The sequence below is a fragment of the Buceros rhinoceros genome, unplaced genomic scaffold (assembly GCF_000710305.1).
Source record: "Buceros rhinoceros silvestris isolate BGI_N320 unplaced genomic scaffold, ASM71030v1 scaffold11123, whole genome shotgun sequence".
In the NCBI taxonomy this organism is placed as follows: domain Eukaryota; kingdom Metazoa; phylum Chordata; class Aves; order Bucerotiformes; family Bucerotidae; genus Buceros; species Buceros rhinoceros.
The window spans coordinates 34,958-51,571 of record NW_010404247.1 but is presented as its reverse complement, the minus strand read 5'-3'; the positions used below and the strand labels follow the sequence as shown (position 1 = coordinate 51,571).

The following is a 16,614-nucleotide window of genomic DNA, read 5'->3' as shown; positions in this document are numbered from 1 at the left end:
AAACAAAATACCTTGGGTATATTTGGATGAGTAAAATGAAATCAGTTGTGTCTCAGGACACTGTCATTTTTTAAATGCAAGGTTTAGGAATACATATTTTGGCTTTACATTGCACAATAAACTAGAAGAAATAAAGAAACTGATATATAAAAATCATTATTACATTTCCTTTAAGTATTCATTACTTCTTCCTAAAACTGTGTTTAGATGAACAGGACCTAGAACTTGTAGATTCTACCTCTGCATCATTTCAGTTTAGCTTTTTATGTAACTTGATACACTAAATCCAAATTCTTTTTCATTTTCTTATTTTTCCTAAACACAGATTCTTGCAGGAAAGGACCACTGACTTAACAAAACATTTTACAATGTAGCTTATGCAGTTCTCACTTACTCTCTTCCTCTCGTACTAAAACCACAACTATAATCCAGCCAAATTTACACTTCTCCTTCTTAATACACAAGCTTAACTTTTCATTCTCCATTTCTTCTAGCTAAGAAAGGAAGCATAAATACCAATAAAGCAGTACAGAAAGTACATACTGTACAAATAGCAGTTATCCTACAGATCAGTCAGTTTTGCATTGACTTGAATTGGCATGCTTCAGAAAGATCATATTTTAGACAGAGAAGTGCATCTAAGACAGCAAGAAAATAAAAAATACAAAGCAGCAACGCAATAAGGTGCTGAAACAGTCTTTACTTGGCTGTAATAAAAAACACCAGTCACAGAACAAACGAAAGATTTCACACACAACCTTTAATAGGAAGAGTCCTTTAAACGACATTTATGAACAAAACCACACAACCAAAAATTAACTTCTTCCCACAACTTCAGAAGAATAAGTAGAGTTTCTCATAAAGAATCGGTAACTTTCAGCATTTCCTCAAAGATATGGCAAAAAAAAACCCAAAGGCACACTGGATAGAACAATTACATAATTTACTCTGTGATAGCTACAAATTAGGCGAAGACATTACTCCTTAAAAGGAGAATATCAGAACAAGTTAAGGACTTCAGAACAGGAATTGCCACTCTGCCCTCACATCAGAACTCAGCAGTTCAGAAAAAAAGCTTTTACATAAAAGACAACCTATGGCTAAAATCTATTCCTTTAAGCAGTTGCAAACAATAGAGTAATGGGGTAGTGCAAGATTAAAACTAATAGCAAGCAGAAAAAACAAGTTAAAAAAAAATCACTGTCCCAGCAGCTTTTGATAAGAGTAGTTTCAAAATGTCTTTTCTCCCTTAAGCAAAAGAAGGTGAAAGCAGGAGAACTGTTTGTATCCAAGTATTATTTGCCTGTTCTCCAGAACAACTAAGCCTGTATTGAGTGCATTGAACTAAGTTCTCAGGGGCTGGCACTGTTCTTGGTCTGCGTACTTATGCACAGAGTAACTGAGGCCAGTCCTTAACTAGGATGTCAGGGAAATAGGTAATACTGGGTCAGTGGTGTGCAGATAGTAAATACAAACAGGTAAGATGCTGCCATGTTAACATACCTCTTGTACGGAGCGAGCTGCTGGCTTGTCTTGATGATTGGCCAGTATTAAAAATGGCAAAGTACATAATTGTGGGTGCTGGAGAGCAGAATGCAGCTCATTTCTAGCAGTTTCTAGATCATCTTCAGAGGAGGCACTGTCTAATACAAAGATTACCCCTTGGGATCCTTGGTAGTAACGACTCCAGTATTTCCTGATATTGTCAGCCCCTTTCAAGACAATAATAAGAACTAATTAAAACAAGAACAATTAAACAGACTTAATATTTGCATCCAAAAATAACCCTTCTACTTAGCACAATCAAAGCAACGGACTAAATTTTCTCTCCTAAATAATCATCAATGAAAGAATAAAAAGCAACCACAAATACAACACACACACTCACAACCATCAAATTAACATTGTTTAAATACGGAAGGAACTTGCAGTTTTCACCCCTGAAAAGTTTCTGCTCTATTAATGAGCACTGGCAGCACTACAATGCTTCCAGTCCCACATAGTTAAACCTATACCTTTTCACTGAAATATTTTCCTACTAGTATCTAAACTATTGCCCATTCTTTTTTACTTAGCCCTGCAGCTCCTTGCCATAATCTGTAGCTTCTGTCACGGTAGTTGGTCATTTCTGAGCACGATGAGGTCTTTCAGTTATCTCCAAACCACCAGGCAAACACTTCATAATTGGGGAAAAAAAGGTGTAGAGAAAGCTTATTTAAAGTAATGGGACACTTAGCAAGAAGAGTGATACAATAATGAGTCCAGCAGTGAATGAGGAGCTAGGACAACATGCAAAGGCATTCATTTCAACTACTTTTGCTCTGTTGACCACGCTAAGGATTCTGGAAAAGTCCAATAGTAAACACAAGTGACTGTACAGGCTTATGTGCCACAGTAACTTTAAGGACACAGTTCAGCAGCACTCAGCCATCTCAACAGAAGCCAAGCAGTAAGGTTATCTACAGAAAGTTTTTGTCTCCCCTGGAGAGCAGCATATGTTGTAACAGTGAGGTAGCAAAAAAAAAAAAAAAGTATTTGACAGCTGTCAAACTATCTAAACTATGATTTGGATATGGGCTATTTGTATGTTTGAATCTGGCACTACACTCATGGGGACTAACGCTAAAAAGCGAACAGCAGCAGCAAAACTCTAGTAGAACATTGACATGCCTGCAAGACACTGCTTTGCAGAAACGTGCTTAAGGTGTCCTTTACAAACATTTTTCTTACTTTGAGTGAGGGAGAAGTGAACTCTAATGCAGACACAGATACCAACTGCTGATAGTAATAAAAATCCCCTTTTTTTAGTGGAAGAAAACTACAAAAAAGTTCTGAGCAACATGTAGGCACAAAATGATAATTTAATGCACATTTTCTACACATTGATCTGACACTTTAAATACTCAGTTTATACACTGTGCATCAGAAAAGACAGTCACTAAACAGAGGTGAAAAAAAATACCTAAAAAGGAATTTACACCACATATTTCAGGCATCCAACTCAGAGTATGCAAATCTCACCCCACAGAGTTACTCTCTGTACCAGCCACACTGGAACCTTAAGCACTCTGTATTCACAATTTAGGTGGCTAACACACTTTGGTGAACACACACTTTTTCCTACAGAGGATAGTGAAGTCATAACTGAACAGGTTTTTTTCTGCGAGAGATTTAAATAATTGATTACTTAGAGGTAAATGATGATGGGATTTTGCTTAACTGATCAGGGGACCTTGCTTAATTTCTTATTAATTTAACCACACTCAAAGTAACAATTCATAGATAGGACAGGTGTTGCATTTATTTTATCATCAACTTCTGAAGATCAACATTACTAATACAGAAGAGTGGTTCCATTGAAAGCTAATTCTGTTTCTGTACCACTGGAGTATCTACTAATTGTACTTGTGAAGAAACTTCACTGCATCGGTCAGATAGTCCCATCTTTCCAAAAAGCTGTCTATGCCAGAACCAAGTAGAGCAAGTTGCCAGAGGGACACTATTTACATAGCCACACACAGCAGCATCGCAGTGTATCACATTACTTTATAAACTGGTAGAAGAATAATTTTCAATGAACTGCAAGGCCAAAAGCACGATCTTTGAAGGTTTGTTTGGTTTTTTAAATCTAGCAACATAACATCTGTCTTACCTACTCTAAGCTTCAGCCAGCTACTTTTCAATCCCACGTCACTTCCAGACCCTGAGTCTTATCTTCGTAACCATACTATTTCTGAAGAGAAAAACTGTGTGGTGAACTGCAGAGCATTCACTCTCTAGTATTCAGGCACATGGAACAAAGTAGCTCATGGATTCCTACATGGGACACTGGAATCAGAAAATCAATATGCTCATTTGTTGACCTTACGGTCCTGCTTCTTTGGTTCAGGTTCTTTACCTGCTCAACTTTGTTTCTCCACATCAACTGTCCCAAAAGAAACACCACCAAAGTGTAGCAGTCCTCCAGTCCCAGCCTGCGCATCACAGCATACTTATAAGAAACAACTAATAACATACAACAAAACTTGATACTTCCTTTGGAATCTCTCATCAGAATAATGAGCTGCTCTGAACTTGCTTACACTTCAATTCTGAGGAAATCATGGCTTGGACTTTCACAAGAAAAAACTTGTGCTAAGCAGACAAGAAAAAAGACTAAGAAATCTGTACCTTGGGGTGCCATTTTAACTAATTTTCCTGGCAAACGCACTTGAAAAATAATTTTTGGTATCAGTAAGCTATCAGCAACTGGAAATTAAAAATTTCTACAAGACAAATAAGCTTATATTCTTTTGCCTTAACTCTTCATATCAAGGGAGCACAACCTGCTCCAAACCTGCTCCAGCATAACCTTCTTTCTCCAGAGCACTAGGTAACATGTCACAGAGTTATCCTGGGCAGGAAAACTGTGAATAGTGATCCCACTAATCCCCTTTCTGGAATGACAAGTTCAATCACACAGAGCAAACAGTTGTTTTTAAAGGTGCAGTTCAACACAAACTATTCTATAAATTATTTTTTAATCTATTCTATTGGTTTCTAAGACAGGGAAATTAAAAGTCTGAGATCTTCAGCAATCCAGAATGTAATGCACATCTATTAAACATCCTCAGGCTCTCTGAGACTGATGACGTAAAACCAGAAACCTAAAATGTCTGTTACTGTTGTTTGATAGGACAAGATAAGGATTTAGGTTTGTCAGCCTAATATCATATGTTTTTCTAACAGCTTTGCAGGCTTTTCTTCAACCACTTCATGTCTCAACCGAGATAAAAGGCAGAAAAGAAGAAAAAAGGAAAAAAGAAAAAAGAAAAAACATAACAATTCACATTAGACCTAAGGAACGTGCTATGTGAAAGGTTCACAAAATGAGACAGTCATTGTAGTATTTTCCTAAGATACAGGCAACAGCCACAACTCATGTCTAGGCATATGATGTTTCCCTCAGCAAGGAACCCACTGGGGTGGGTTAAGTCCTGAACTGTGACTAAAACATCCCATTTAAAAATAAACTGGGGGAGGGGGCGTTGGGGGGAAACACCAAACCACACAACACCACAATCACTCCAGTTATTAGGAAAGAAAGGATAATATTCAGTCAAACATAGGCTTGAATTACTTTATAAAAGGAAAAAAACAAACCTCTCCTTATACAAATGACAGGGTGCTGTAATTAAAAACCCCACTCACTCAGCACTATTACAGGACAGGTTTATTCAACTAACTATTTAAAATTTTAGAAAGTTTTCATTCATAATTTAAAATATATATCAAATAAATATCAAATAAAATATATATCAAATAAAATATATATCAAATAAATAACAAATAAATAAATGGGTTTTTATTACCAGCCACAGGTATACTGCATCCATTTTAACACCATTTATGATTTGTATCAGTGTCAAAGGTACCCGCTCAAATGCCCCTTTGAAGCTAGGGAGTGGGAAGAGTTTGAGAGCTATGTGCAGTTTAATGCATATCTGTAACAGGCTGTACAATTATGCACTCCTGGAAATATTACACAAAATGCAGAGCTGCAGATCTTCCTTTCACCTGTGAATATTTCTGTTTAGACCTTCATTCACAGCAGTTTGAGGCTACCTTCAATTCCCTCCTTTTCACTGCTTTCAGAAGAACACCACATAGCAATACAGGAAAAAAATCACTGAAAGCAATTTAAAGGTGTCAAATGTGTTACCCGTCAAACTTGCAGCAAGTTTCCATTGAAACCACAATGAATGTCACACAGCCCTTGCTTCAAGACAGTCTAGGCTGCACATGAAAGCTCTTGTTCACCTCAAAATACACCACAGCTCCAGGGAAGTTATAGTCTTAAACCCAGGGAAGACGTTTTTTCCTTCCCACCAGAAATTGTTAACCTGGGGCCATGAAAGAATGCAGGCTCCAGCCAGTTTTTCTACCACTTCAAATATAACATTCCACTCACCTGAAATAAAGACTCCTGTTTTGAAGGTTTTATAGTGGATCAAAAAATTATAGAGACAATTCCTCTACTGATACTAAGAGACAATTCCTAATTAGCTAAAAGGTGAAAAGATGCCAAGGAATACGTCAACAGTGCCACAAAATCTTTTTGCATGAAAGACTGGCCTGTGGGTGGGGGAGTAAGAATGGAGGGAAGGGAAAAAGAAACCTCTTGTCCATTCTTGCAAAACCTTTAAATACACCCTACTCTGCCATCCCAAGAAAACCTTATGAAAAGAATTTTTAAATAACCAAGTAAAGTTTGTAACTTCACTTCCCATAGTTTCCTTGCAAGGAAATCTTGCCTTGTTAAGCAATCAGGAAGATGCTTAAAATCACTGAAATAACACGGTTTTAAGAGACAGGGCTGCTCCTTATCTATTTCATGCATACTCTCTATTTAGGTCTCTCAGTACTATCCTTGAATAAATACAACACACATATATATATATATTTAGTAACACCCTAGCAATTTTTCAACCTGCTAACTGCTTTTTATTACAAATATGTAATACATCCTTTCTAAGATGTCCACTTTGTATGTACGTGCAACCTGTCGACACTGAAAGACATCCACACACAGATACAGAAGTTTCTCACAGGTGTAATGTCAGTCCCTATTAGATGACTATTTTGTATTGATTCTGCTTACTGCTAAGCAGCAATATGGATGCTAAACTAAAACTCTCCTCTAGGCTCAAAACTCCCAGGGCTTTTGCTTCCTAGGGTTTAAGTCCAAACGAGCACAGCCTGCTTTCTCTAGACTCTCAGGCAGTGCACTCCTGCTACCATACAACAAAGCATGGTAACAGGAAATCGGTGAGGTTTTTTTTTTTCTGAAAAAGGCACATTTTTAGAGTGCAATATCAGATATATTCACTGCAGCAATTCAACAACTATCTGAACAAACAGCATAAAAGAAAACAAAACAAAAATGTTGAGAAATAAATTATCTGCCTTTATATTCCATATATACAAATATCAGAAATACACCTAAGTTAGGGTGCTTATTTTCATTTTTTCTTATCAAACTGAAGTTTATGGAAACCATCTTTGTCATCTCTTCTCTGCCTTCCAGGCTTCCCCAGTGAGATTAGTATGGAAGTCAAGCCTTCAGTATCTTCCCATTTAGCTAACCTAGAGGCCGTCTCTAACTTTGAATCCCCACCTGCTCCAATATTCAGAACTGTTAGGACTACACTTAGGTTGCAAGCACTTGAAAGTTTTAAAAACACCGTATTTACACTTGCCTGCAGGAAGTCAGTTTGATCTTCTTAGGCATGTGTATCTTACTACCATGTTGAACTAAAACAAGCAATTTGAAACAAAAAGCTGCTGTTCTAGTCAGGAACATTAAGTTAATTTTAAAAGTTCATTAAAAAATCTTACAGATTATTTCAAAAGGAAGATTAAAAATATGTGCCCTGCAATATCTTCCAACAGTTATTTAAGCCCGAAGTCTGAAGCTTTAAGTTTGCAGCAGGAGGCAACCCACACAAAACTGGACTTCAGTAAGAAGCCATTCTCAGTATCACCCTGGCCTTTTTTTTTTTTTTATTTTATTCCCCTAAACAAACAGTAAGTCCTCTAGGGCTAGCTATTCCTTTAGGAGGATGGCTGGCAACAAGAAAATCATCTGCCAGTCTCTTCTCTACCCAGTAACCCATCCCTTCCCTTCTTCCAACTCTGCTGGAGAGCTCAGTAACAGCCAGGATCTCAGAACCAGCAGCAAAGCTGACCAGGCTGCAACTGCTGCCAGTACGCAGCAAGGCTCTGATGTACTCTGCTCTGAGCTGCAGCCACACCTTCGGTAACAGTGGAGATAAGCTCAAATAAAGCTCAAAATAAATCTTTCTCCATGGCACTCAAGACCAGTAGGCATATAAAGAAGGCAGCAAGTCTACCACAGCTGTGTATTTCTGTCTGTTCAGCCCTTCTGCTGACTGGCTTACACGTGTTTGAATCTACTTTAGCCTTTGAAGGGATCGAAGTCTTAAAGATTTTTCTTTGTTTGTTTGGGGTGGTGTTCATTAAATGTAGGTATCATTTCTGATGCTAAACTAAATTCCTATACTCTACCCTTTGATTCTGCCTGAAGAAAATGGAGTTGCAAGTCCAACAGAAGATAGGTTTTTTAGCAAACTAAAAACTACTTTTCACTCCACAAAACATCCCATTTACAAAAACAAAATACTGTGTTTTGCTTATCATATTGCACATAGCTTCGACAGGGAGTGTTTGCATGGCTCCTACTTGTTTTGAATACGATAGATAGCAGGTTGTCTATTCACACTGTAAAAAACTAAATGTAGAACATGAACGGTATTTCTAAAAAACAGTAGAAAGATCGCTATGCTGAATCCTGACCAGAGCTTCCCCAGAACTCATACTAACTAGATCTGTAAGCAGGTGTAAATAATCCCTCTTACCTCTAAAATGAGGAAACTGTGTGACAGAGCCTGGGCTTAGGCACCATTTGAACAGCTGGCCATGTATGATTGATAGCAAACAGATCTAACTTTAATGATTTCTGAAGCTGAATGTCTCTGTGCAACTCAGCTTGGACAGCTCATCACGGTCATCTAAAAATGTCACCTGCTAAGACATTCTGCAAACTGTTAGATGCAGCTACATTGCAGACGGCATTGCAGGTACTCCATAACCGGATTTTGTAGAGGTATCAACTGCCTTTGGAGAGAGGGAGATTTTATTGCTTTGTGTTAGTTAGCCCCTGTGAAGATGACTTAGGCTTAAGATGACTAGCATTTACTTGTGGATCAGTCTTCTGGTGATTAACTAGATGAAATTCTAGCTCCTCTGCCAGGATGTGTTGCTAGGAGGGTGTTCAGTACTCTCCTTTACCTCCACAGAGTAAAGGAGGAAAATGGTTTTCCATAAATATTCAAATTTTAAATTCTAATTAAGAGCTCAATATTATTTCCTGCCTCCTCCCTTCTTTTTTCCACAAGGCACATACAACCTGACAACTGTTGTCTTCTTCTCCAGGGGTTGACATTTTCCATTCAACCTGGATTGCATGACAGTATGACTCCCCCTCCTACTCTCCCTTCTCTTTATTTCCAAATTAAGGCAAAATACATATGCTTTGTTTAACCAATTCTATTTAAAGTTATTTGTTCTCAAGCTCTCACACAGAAAATTAATTTAGCTGGCCTAAGAATGTGGATTTATGACTTTGGTCATGAAGCTTAAGAAGGAACAGCAGTGGGGAGGACAGTTCTCATCTCTCTTTTCCTGGCCATGTTCAACCAACTGGAAACTCGAACATCCGTGATATTGACCACCACGCTCTTGCTAAGCACTTAACATGTTTTGTCTCAAATGAAATTTCAAAGATGACTACACAACATGTTGATGATTCTCCATGCCTGTGAAAAAGGCCTTTGAGTGGATTACAAAAACATAACGCAAACTTATGACACTACATTTTAGTACGTAAACCAGAAAAGGTTACTGAACGCTGTAACATGTGGTTAATATTTTTTAAAATGGTAAGAAAAAGAAAAAAAGAGCTGTTCACATCATGAATCATTCTTTTAAATTTGACCAGGCTCTGTACTGGCATCTCACCAGTAGAGTTTCTAAGCCTGCGTTTACAAGATAGGTAACTAAATTCTAAAACAGATATTTTCTAAAAAAAAAAGCGGAGGGGAAAAAAAGGGGGGAAGAAAAAGAAAAAAAAGGCGGGGGAAGGGGGCGGGGAGGAAAAAACTACTGTAAATTATTAGTTAACCTCCAGAATGGACCCAAAATCTTGATTTAGGCCTGAATAAGTATCCACATCAAAACAGATACCGCAACTTCGCATTCTGTTTTGACAGCATTACAACAGCAGATGACTGAATAAACACACTAAATAAACGGTGGTTTCACGCAGCGTGCCTCCAGGCTGGAATTTGTTATAATCGAAGAAAAAGCTTCCTATTGCCTCTGTACCTTCATTATTTGTCTTGAGAATAAATCTCAGCATCAAGCATCCCAAAATTCTTTCAGCAAAACATTGTTAGAACCTTCTGAACAACAAATGTTATCATCTGCCTTATTTTTCCAGACTTTCACCACTCTCCTGTATGTTCACTGTACACAATTTCACCCTTAGTTCCCACCAGAGACTGCTGCACCATAAGAGGAAATCATAAAATCTGTAATTTCTTTCTATACCACTACTCAGCTGAGTTGCATAATAAAGAAATATATTTCCACTTATCCTGGTAAAAGTAAATTCTGAGAGTTTGGACTAGGGCACAGCACATCTTCCTTCTAATCTAAATTACACACATTATTTTAAGGACTCATTTTTTGGACAGAAAATGGTGACTGTTCTTAATTTCTCAGGGAGCAGGAAGAGATTATCATTTCTATCAAAATAGAAACTGAGAGAATGGGCAGTTCAACTTGGTCAGTAAATAAAGCAAGACCTCTTTTTCAAGTAACTCAAGCAGGTCTATGTTTGATTTGAAAGCTATACATATTCTTACTTATTTGAGATCATATTCAGTGTTTTCAACAGTACATTTAACGTTTATGAAATTAGATGAAAACCTTATTTTCTGGTAGGAACATGGCCTTGCTTAGGAAACAAACAATAAAAAAGATACAAAATAGGATTTTTTTTTGAATGTTCAAGTATCGTGTACTTCAAAGAAAAATTTCTGCAAAAAAACGCACAGCAAACTTTGCTCCACGTCCCTACTCCTAAAGGCTAATGAAGGGAGAATCAGACCAGGAATAGACAAAAGAGTAGAGACTGTTCTTTATATACTTTGCCTGAAAATTTACAGTTCATACAGAAACAAAAAAAATAAAACCTGGCTTCATTAGCAGCTTCAGAAGGCAACCAGCACAGTAAAAACCAGCACCATCTTTGACCTCGAGGCAGGATACTGCTTCAACCAAAAAAAAAAAGGATACTACATGGTCAGCATCTGTTTCACATAACTGCTTGGCTGCTGAAAATAAGAACCTTAAACAGTATGATTTCTGATGTTAGGTTTTTTTAAATATTGGCTGTTAACACATTGCTGTACAAAGACATATGAAACTTCCAGTTACCAAAACCTAAATGACAAATTAAAACGTGGTATCAAAAAGTAAATCTATATAGAGCTTCACCCATTGAATAACATGCAACAACAGTGATTGTTAAAAACAGATGCCTTTCTACCTTCCTCCAAGTTTCCAAGATCAAACGTCTGGACAAGACCTCCTTACTACAGTGAAGATAATTTAGATAAACAATACCATAATAACTGAAGACAAAAACCAGGAGTAAGAAAAATTACAAACTCAGAAGTAGAAATTCCAAAATAAAATTTAGCACTGATTAAACATGTAAGATGCTTTTCTTTATTTTCATACAGCAGCAAGAAACCATGGATACTCAGAAATCTCTTGCTTTACCTTCATCAAGTAGGAACACATCTCCCAACTAGAAGATTAAAAATGATCACCAGCTTTCAGAAGAAAAACAAATTTTTGGAAGTTTGCCTTAGCTCCCTTACCAAGGCAATGAAATGTTATCAGAAATAGCATTTTTCTCCGATATCTCATTAAAAAAATCAGACAACACCATTTCCAAGTACAGACATGTAAATACCAATAGTTAAAGAGAAAGGAAATAAAAAAAAAAAAAAACAAAACAAAACCAGACAATTTGGGAAGAGGTAAATTGGTGGAAAAAACCAAATTGAATATTCTGGATTACTTTTATGACATCCTGTCATGAGACATCAAAGCACTCCACTGAGATAAGGTTTCTCATAATACACATACTTGCACAAAATGAAAGTTGGTATGATCAGAAAAGAGTAAGGAAGAGAAGTTAACAAGGATCTGCTATAAAATACTTAGATTCAATTATTGATGCCAAAAATGCATTTGCCTACACAAATTATATATTTCACAGAGATCAGGTAGCAGAACATATAAACTGGCCTGTTAATGACTCATTCTGCTTCAAAAAAATTCAAAGAATAGCTTCAGTGCAAATTTTGCAGATAACAAACTCACGCAGAACTAACACTGTACCTGTGGAGTGGTCCCTTTATTAAAGAAGGCTTCTGCTTCTTTTACAGGGTAGGTGCTCGAGCAAGACCATGTATGTTTAAATCCATGGACCAATGGTATTAAAAAAAAAATCTTATCCTTTAAATATGTGCTTATCTCAAAGCCTTCTTGAAATGGCTTCGGATAAGACAACTCTCATGAAACTTGATTTGATCTCATGGAACTTCCTTCAAGAACCAAGGTAACTTCAGAGCACTTAAGAGAGGTTTCAAACTTGCTGAAAATCTAATGAACATCTTCAGGATTAATTCTACTATATTTACATAGATAACAAGGAAGATCTACAGAAATTCTAGAATATAAAAAGCAGCTAAGTGGGTTTTTAATAGGAAGAACATTAGATAAAATTAGACTCTGAAAGAACTCTTTAATAGGAGGGTGTTTTCCTCCTTTTAACAGAGCAACCTCTTGATCGCTTAGGCTTCTGGGTCAGAACTGGGCAGCCTACTAGCTGACCTGTATACAGACAATTTAAAAAAACCACAACCACAAAACAACCATCCCTCCAAACTCAATAAATTCAACAAGAGAATAGATATCAAAGAATGTAACTCACTGGAACTTGGCTGCCTTTGCAACAATATTCAGCGATGCAGCAAATACATTGGTTTTGCTGAATGTTCATATAGTTGTCTCAGCCAGTGCTCTTAAGTAAAAGCTTATAAATACAATAAACACCGGGAGCAAACTTCCCTGAGCTGCCATATGAGCTGTACTACAATCACAAACTAGTTTGTATTTCTGCTTAGCTTAACCACTGCAATTCAAGAAATTACATTAAGGAGACACACCACACTTATCTGCCTTCCACTCCTGCTTTTTACTTTTTGTTCTCTGCAGTGAGCATTTATACATTTTTTCTCAACTTCATCTGCTGAAGTGAAACACAGGTTTTAAATTCCAACCGCACTGATTTATCATCTTTTAAATTTGAAACAACTAGCAGTTTGGTATGATGAGATTGACACTGCATGTTTATAATCAAATGAATAAATGCTATACCTCCAAGTTCTTTTACGTTCAGGATGGCATTCTGGAATGGCACTGCTTTTATACTAAAACCTAAGAATGGAAATAAAGAGTATTAGTAAGGGCTTTTTTTTGTTAAAAAGAGGCATTTTTAAATCAATTGCATACATTCAGAAAAGACTACTTTTTTCATCAAGAACCAGGATTTTGCATGTGAAATTCTGTTTCAATTTGATGTTTAAAAATATGGGGTGGAGGTGCGTGGAGAATAAATCAGTATGAGCAATGAAATTTGCAATTAAATATTAAATAGTGGGCACACATAAAATTCAGCATAAAACTTCCATCCAGGCCATCTACCATTTTGTTACAGAGTCAGTATGGAATATACCTTTACAAAATCCTTCTTTTAATACATCTGATTTCAGACTACTATAAGAAGTGATTCTTCTGCAATTGTTAGGACACACGGAGGACAACATGCATTTCAAATCACTCTTTTCTTACATTTAAACTTCACACGTTTTGGTTACACCCAGAGTATTAATCCAGTCTATAAATCTTATTAACAGAAAGATCCTTTTACGGACCAAAGTGGTATGTATTAAAATGGTTACAAGCAGACTAGAATAATCTATTAGCCTCTTATATGCTTAAAACTAAAAGACTTTTTTAAAGTGTGATGTTTTCCCTTAAATGAAACTTCAGACAGCCAAGAGAAAGGGAATGAGAAAGGGAGTAAGAAAGGCTCCCGGCAATCCTTCAATACGCTATATAAAACATTCTGCTTGTTTAGTTACATAAATACATGTAAGTGTATATAATACTTTTTATTGGAAAAATTATGTCTGCTCTTTCAGCATAAAATGTCCAAATAGACATTAAATTTATGTCCATCATGCATAAGTAGTTTCAACAGGAGTATATATCTGTGAACTGAGTAAAGAATTTTTGGAAAAATGTGTTCCACTCCAAGTTTATTAGCTATCATTTAACAGAAACAAGAGAATTTTTCTCTCAGATCAGACCAATAAGATATTCCAGTATTCCAACCATGGTCAGTAGTAGATAAAGCAAAGGAAAGTGCAAGAAAATCTGAAGGCAGTAATCATGGAATATTTTTCTTGTTGTTGTCTTAAAATAAATCCTAAACTCTTCCTAGATAGGAGGAAAAACTAGTGCCACAATAGTGGCATTGATAAGAAAAGGTTATAGTTTGAAAACTGAGTGGAGAAGTTGTCACATTGTATTTTTAGATTCTCAACAATATTCTCTGACACAGCAGAAATATGGTAGATATGGGTAGATATGTTATAAGCTGAATAAGCCTAGATACGTATCAGTTTGGTTTGGGTTTTCTCCAGAGTCTGTTTTCATTCCTCTATTCGCATAACTAAATAACAGTATTTTTTGCGACTATCTAGCTAGCATATACCACATCTATAAACATGTAAGAAATTTGATTTTAAAATTAATCATATGTTCATTATTTCCCTTGAAAGATCTGTATTGCTATTCACATTGCTATGACTATTTTTTCCAGGGTCTAAAGTATAGTTCGCACTAATTTCAGGTGAACGCTACAGTTAAAGCTCAAGGAAGTGGAAAAAGAGGTGAAAAAAAGGTTGAATTACTCTACAATTTGATTCCAACTTTTTTAGTTAGGCAATGACATCTTCTCCACAAAATGAAGTGTCAGATCTCTTTAACATTCCTAGTGACACCACTGTGAAGGAAATGGGTTAACTATTCATTGCAGAAAAATACCCAGTATTTTCTTGTACCTGTTTTACTTTCTTTACTTACAGTTATAGCAACCTTACGTTCTTGTAATTTAAACAAGGCTACACTGAAATCCAGTTAGGACAATCATAAAATTCAAGCCCATGAACCACAGCTACAATATAAAGCCATTTAACTATAAAACCAAGTTAGTTGGACAACACTCATTCTCTGTTCCCTTAGCAAATCAACCTTAGTAAATCACTGCGTTCACAGAACCAAATTTCTTTCACCTGTATGACCTAATTTGTCCTCTTTCTGAACTTTAAGCCAGGTATTCCTTCTCCTCACTCCACGTTTCTATTTTTTTCTGGTGCTGTTTTGTTTTCTTGGGGTTTATCTAATCAAAATATCCCTTTCAGCATTACACATTCTGGTTCATCTATGATGATGAGGCATGCATACTCAAATTTTTGGATAAGACTCCTTTTAGCTGTGGTTTTTGTATCTGTTTTTATGTATCTTCTCAATGCCTCTGAAACTTCTGTAAATTGATTTTCTGATCTCAATCTGCTCTTACTACACAAACAAGTCTCTTCGCTGAACTGAAGCGGAAGATTATCACCAGAAATAAACACTTCCATTAGATTCATTCTTTTGGTTGTTAGCATGTAGCACAAGATAGTACTGACCAAGTATGAGAAGAAATAAATCCCAACTTGTTTCAGAGCATTACTGTCCCATTTTTTTTTATAGCACGTTCTCCTCTTTTCTGTCCGTATAATAAGACGGCTTAAAAACCAGAAGTAAAAAGAGAAGAAAAAAAACCTTTAAATGTGTGCACTGACTGCTACTGTATGTTTCCAATGGTTCTACTTCATTACATCACAATGTATGTTTTGATTTCAATACTTTCCAAACTGCACGTTTTCATGGATATTCCCCAGTGTACGATCAAACACTGAAAGAGTAAGTAGTGGTAGCTTCAAAGGAATCCATTAGGTACTTTCAGAAGCAGGATAACTAAGCTGAAGTTCTCTACCACCTTTGCTGTATGTTTTTTAAGTTCTCTTTGGGTAAACCTACAGCACAGCATGCAATAAAGGCAGCATCCTACCTGTAGTAGACACTATATTCTCCGGGCTTTCACTGCAAAGCTGTGACAGAAGACTTGTCTTGCCAGAACCAGTGAGGCCTATGCAAACCAAGTCATATTCAGGTCGTGGTGGTGGTGGTCCCTTGCAGCAAAGTGCTCTAAAACACTGCCAGGGTAGGGAAAAACAAACAAAACAAAACAAAACAAAGGAAGAAGTTACTTTTTTTTCCAAATGTTTATTCAAAGTTCTACAAACCAACTTTATAAATTTAAAGGCATTGGAAGGAAGAAAGTTATTAATCCAACTTGCTCTTTAGACAAAATCAACAATAATAGACTGAGACGAACTCAACTGAAACCTAGAGCCACCGTGTAAAAAAGAATAAACATACCTAAAGCTCACAGAGCTGGATTGAGGAAAGCGACATCCATTCCCTGAACAGCACAAACAGTGCACACACAGCGAGAAACGTTCCTGCCCTACTCAACTCAGCAGCTGGCTATGCTTGAGTTTGCTCTCTGTGCTAATTCCATGCAATACCTGGTGTGGGCACCAGAGCAGCTCCCAACCAACTGCTGATCAGGCTTTACCTGTTGTCACAGGAAAGAATCACAGAACTTTGCACCACTGATGCCCTTCCTGGGCTTGCTTTGTCACGTGGTTTACATTACAGTATCAGCTATTAAAGACTACAGCTTGTAAAGAAATCAATTCTGCTGGACAGAGCTCTAGTCAAAAATATCATATTTCT

The 16,614-nt window shown here is 36.7% G+C and overlaps 1 protein-coding gene across 1 annotated transcript; it reads right to left on the bottom strand.

The window, feature by feature from the left end:
• Positions 1-394: 394 nt before the first annotated feature.
• Positions 395-16,028, bottom strand: ARL15 (ADP-ribosylation factor-like 15; the record flags this gene model as incomplete). Its single annotated transcript, XM_010133330.1, has 4 exons — positions 395-494; positions 1,504-1,712; positions 13,078-13,137; positions 15,884-16,028. Coding segments are annotated over 4 exons (514 nt in total), but the record flags the coding sequence as incomplete, so codon positions are not given.
• Positions 16,029-16,614: the final 586 nt, after the last annotated feature.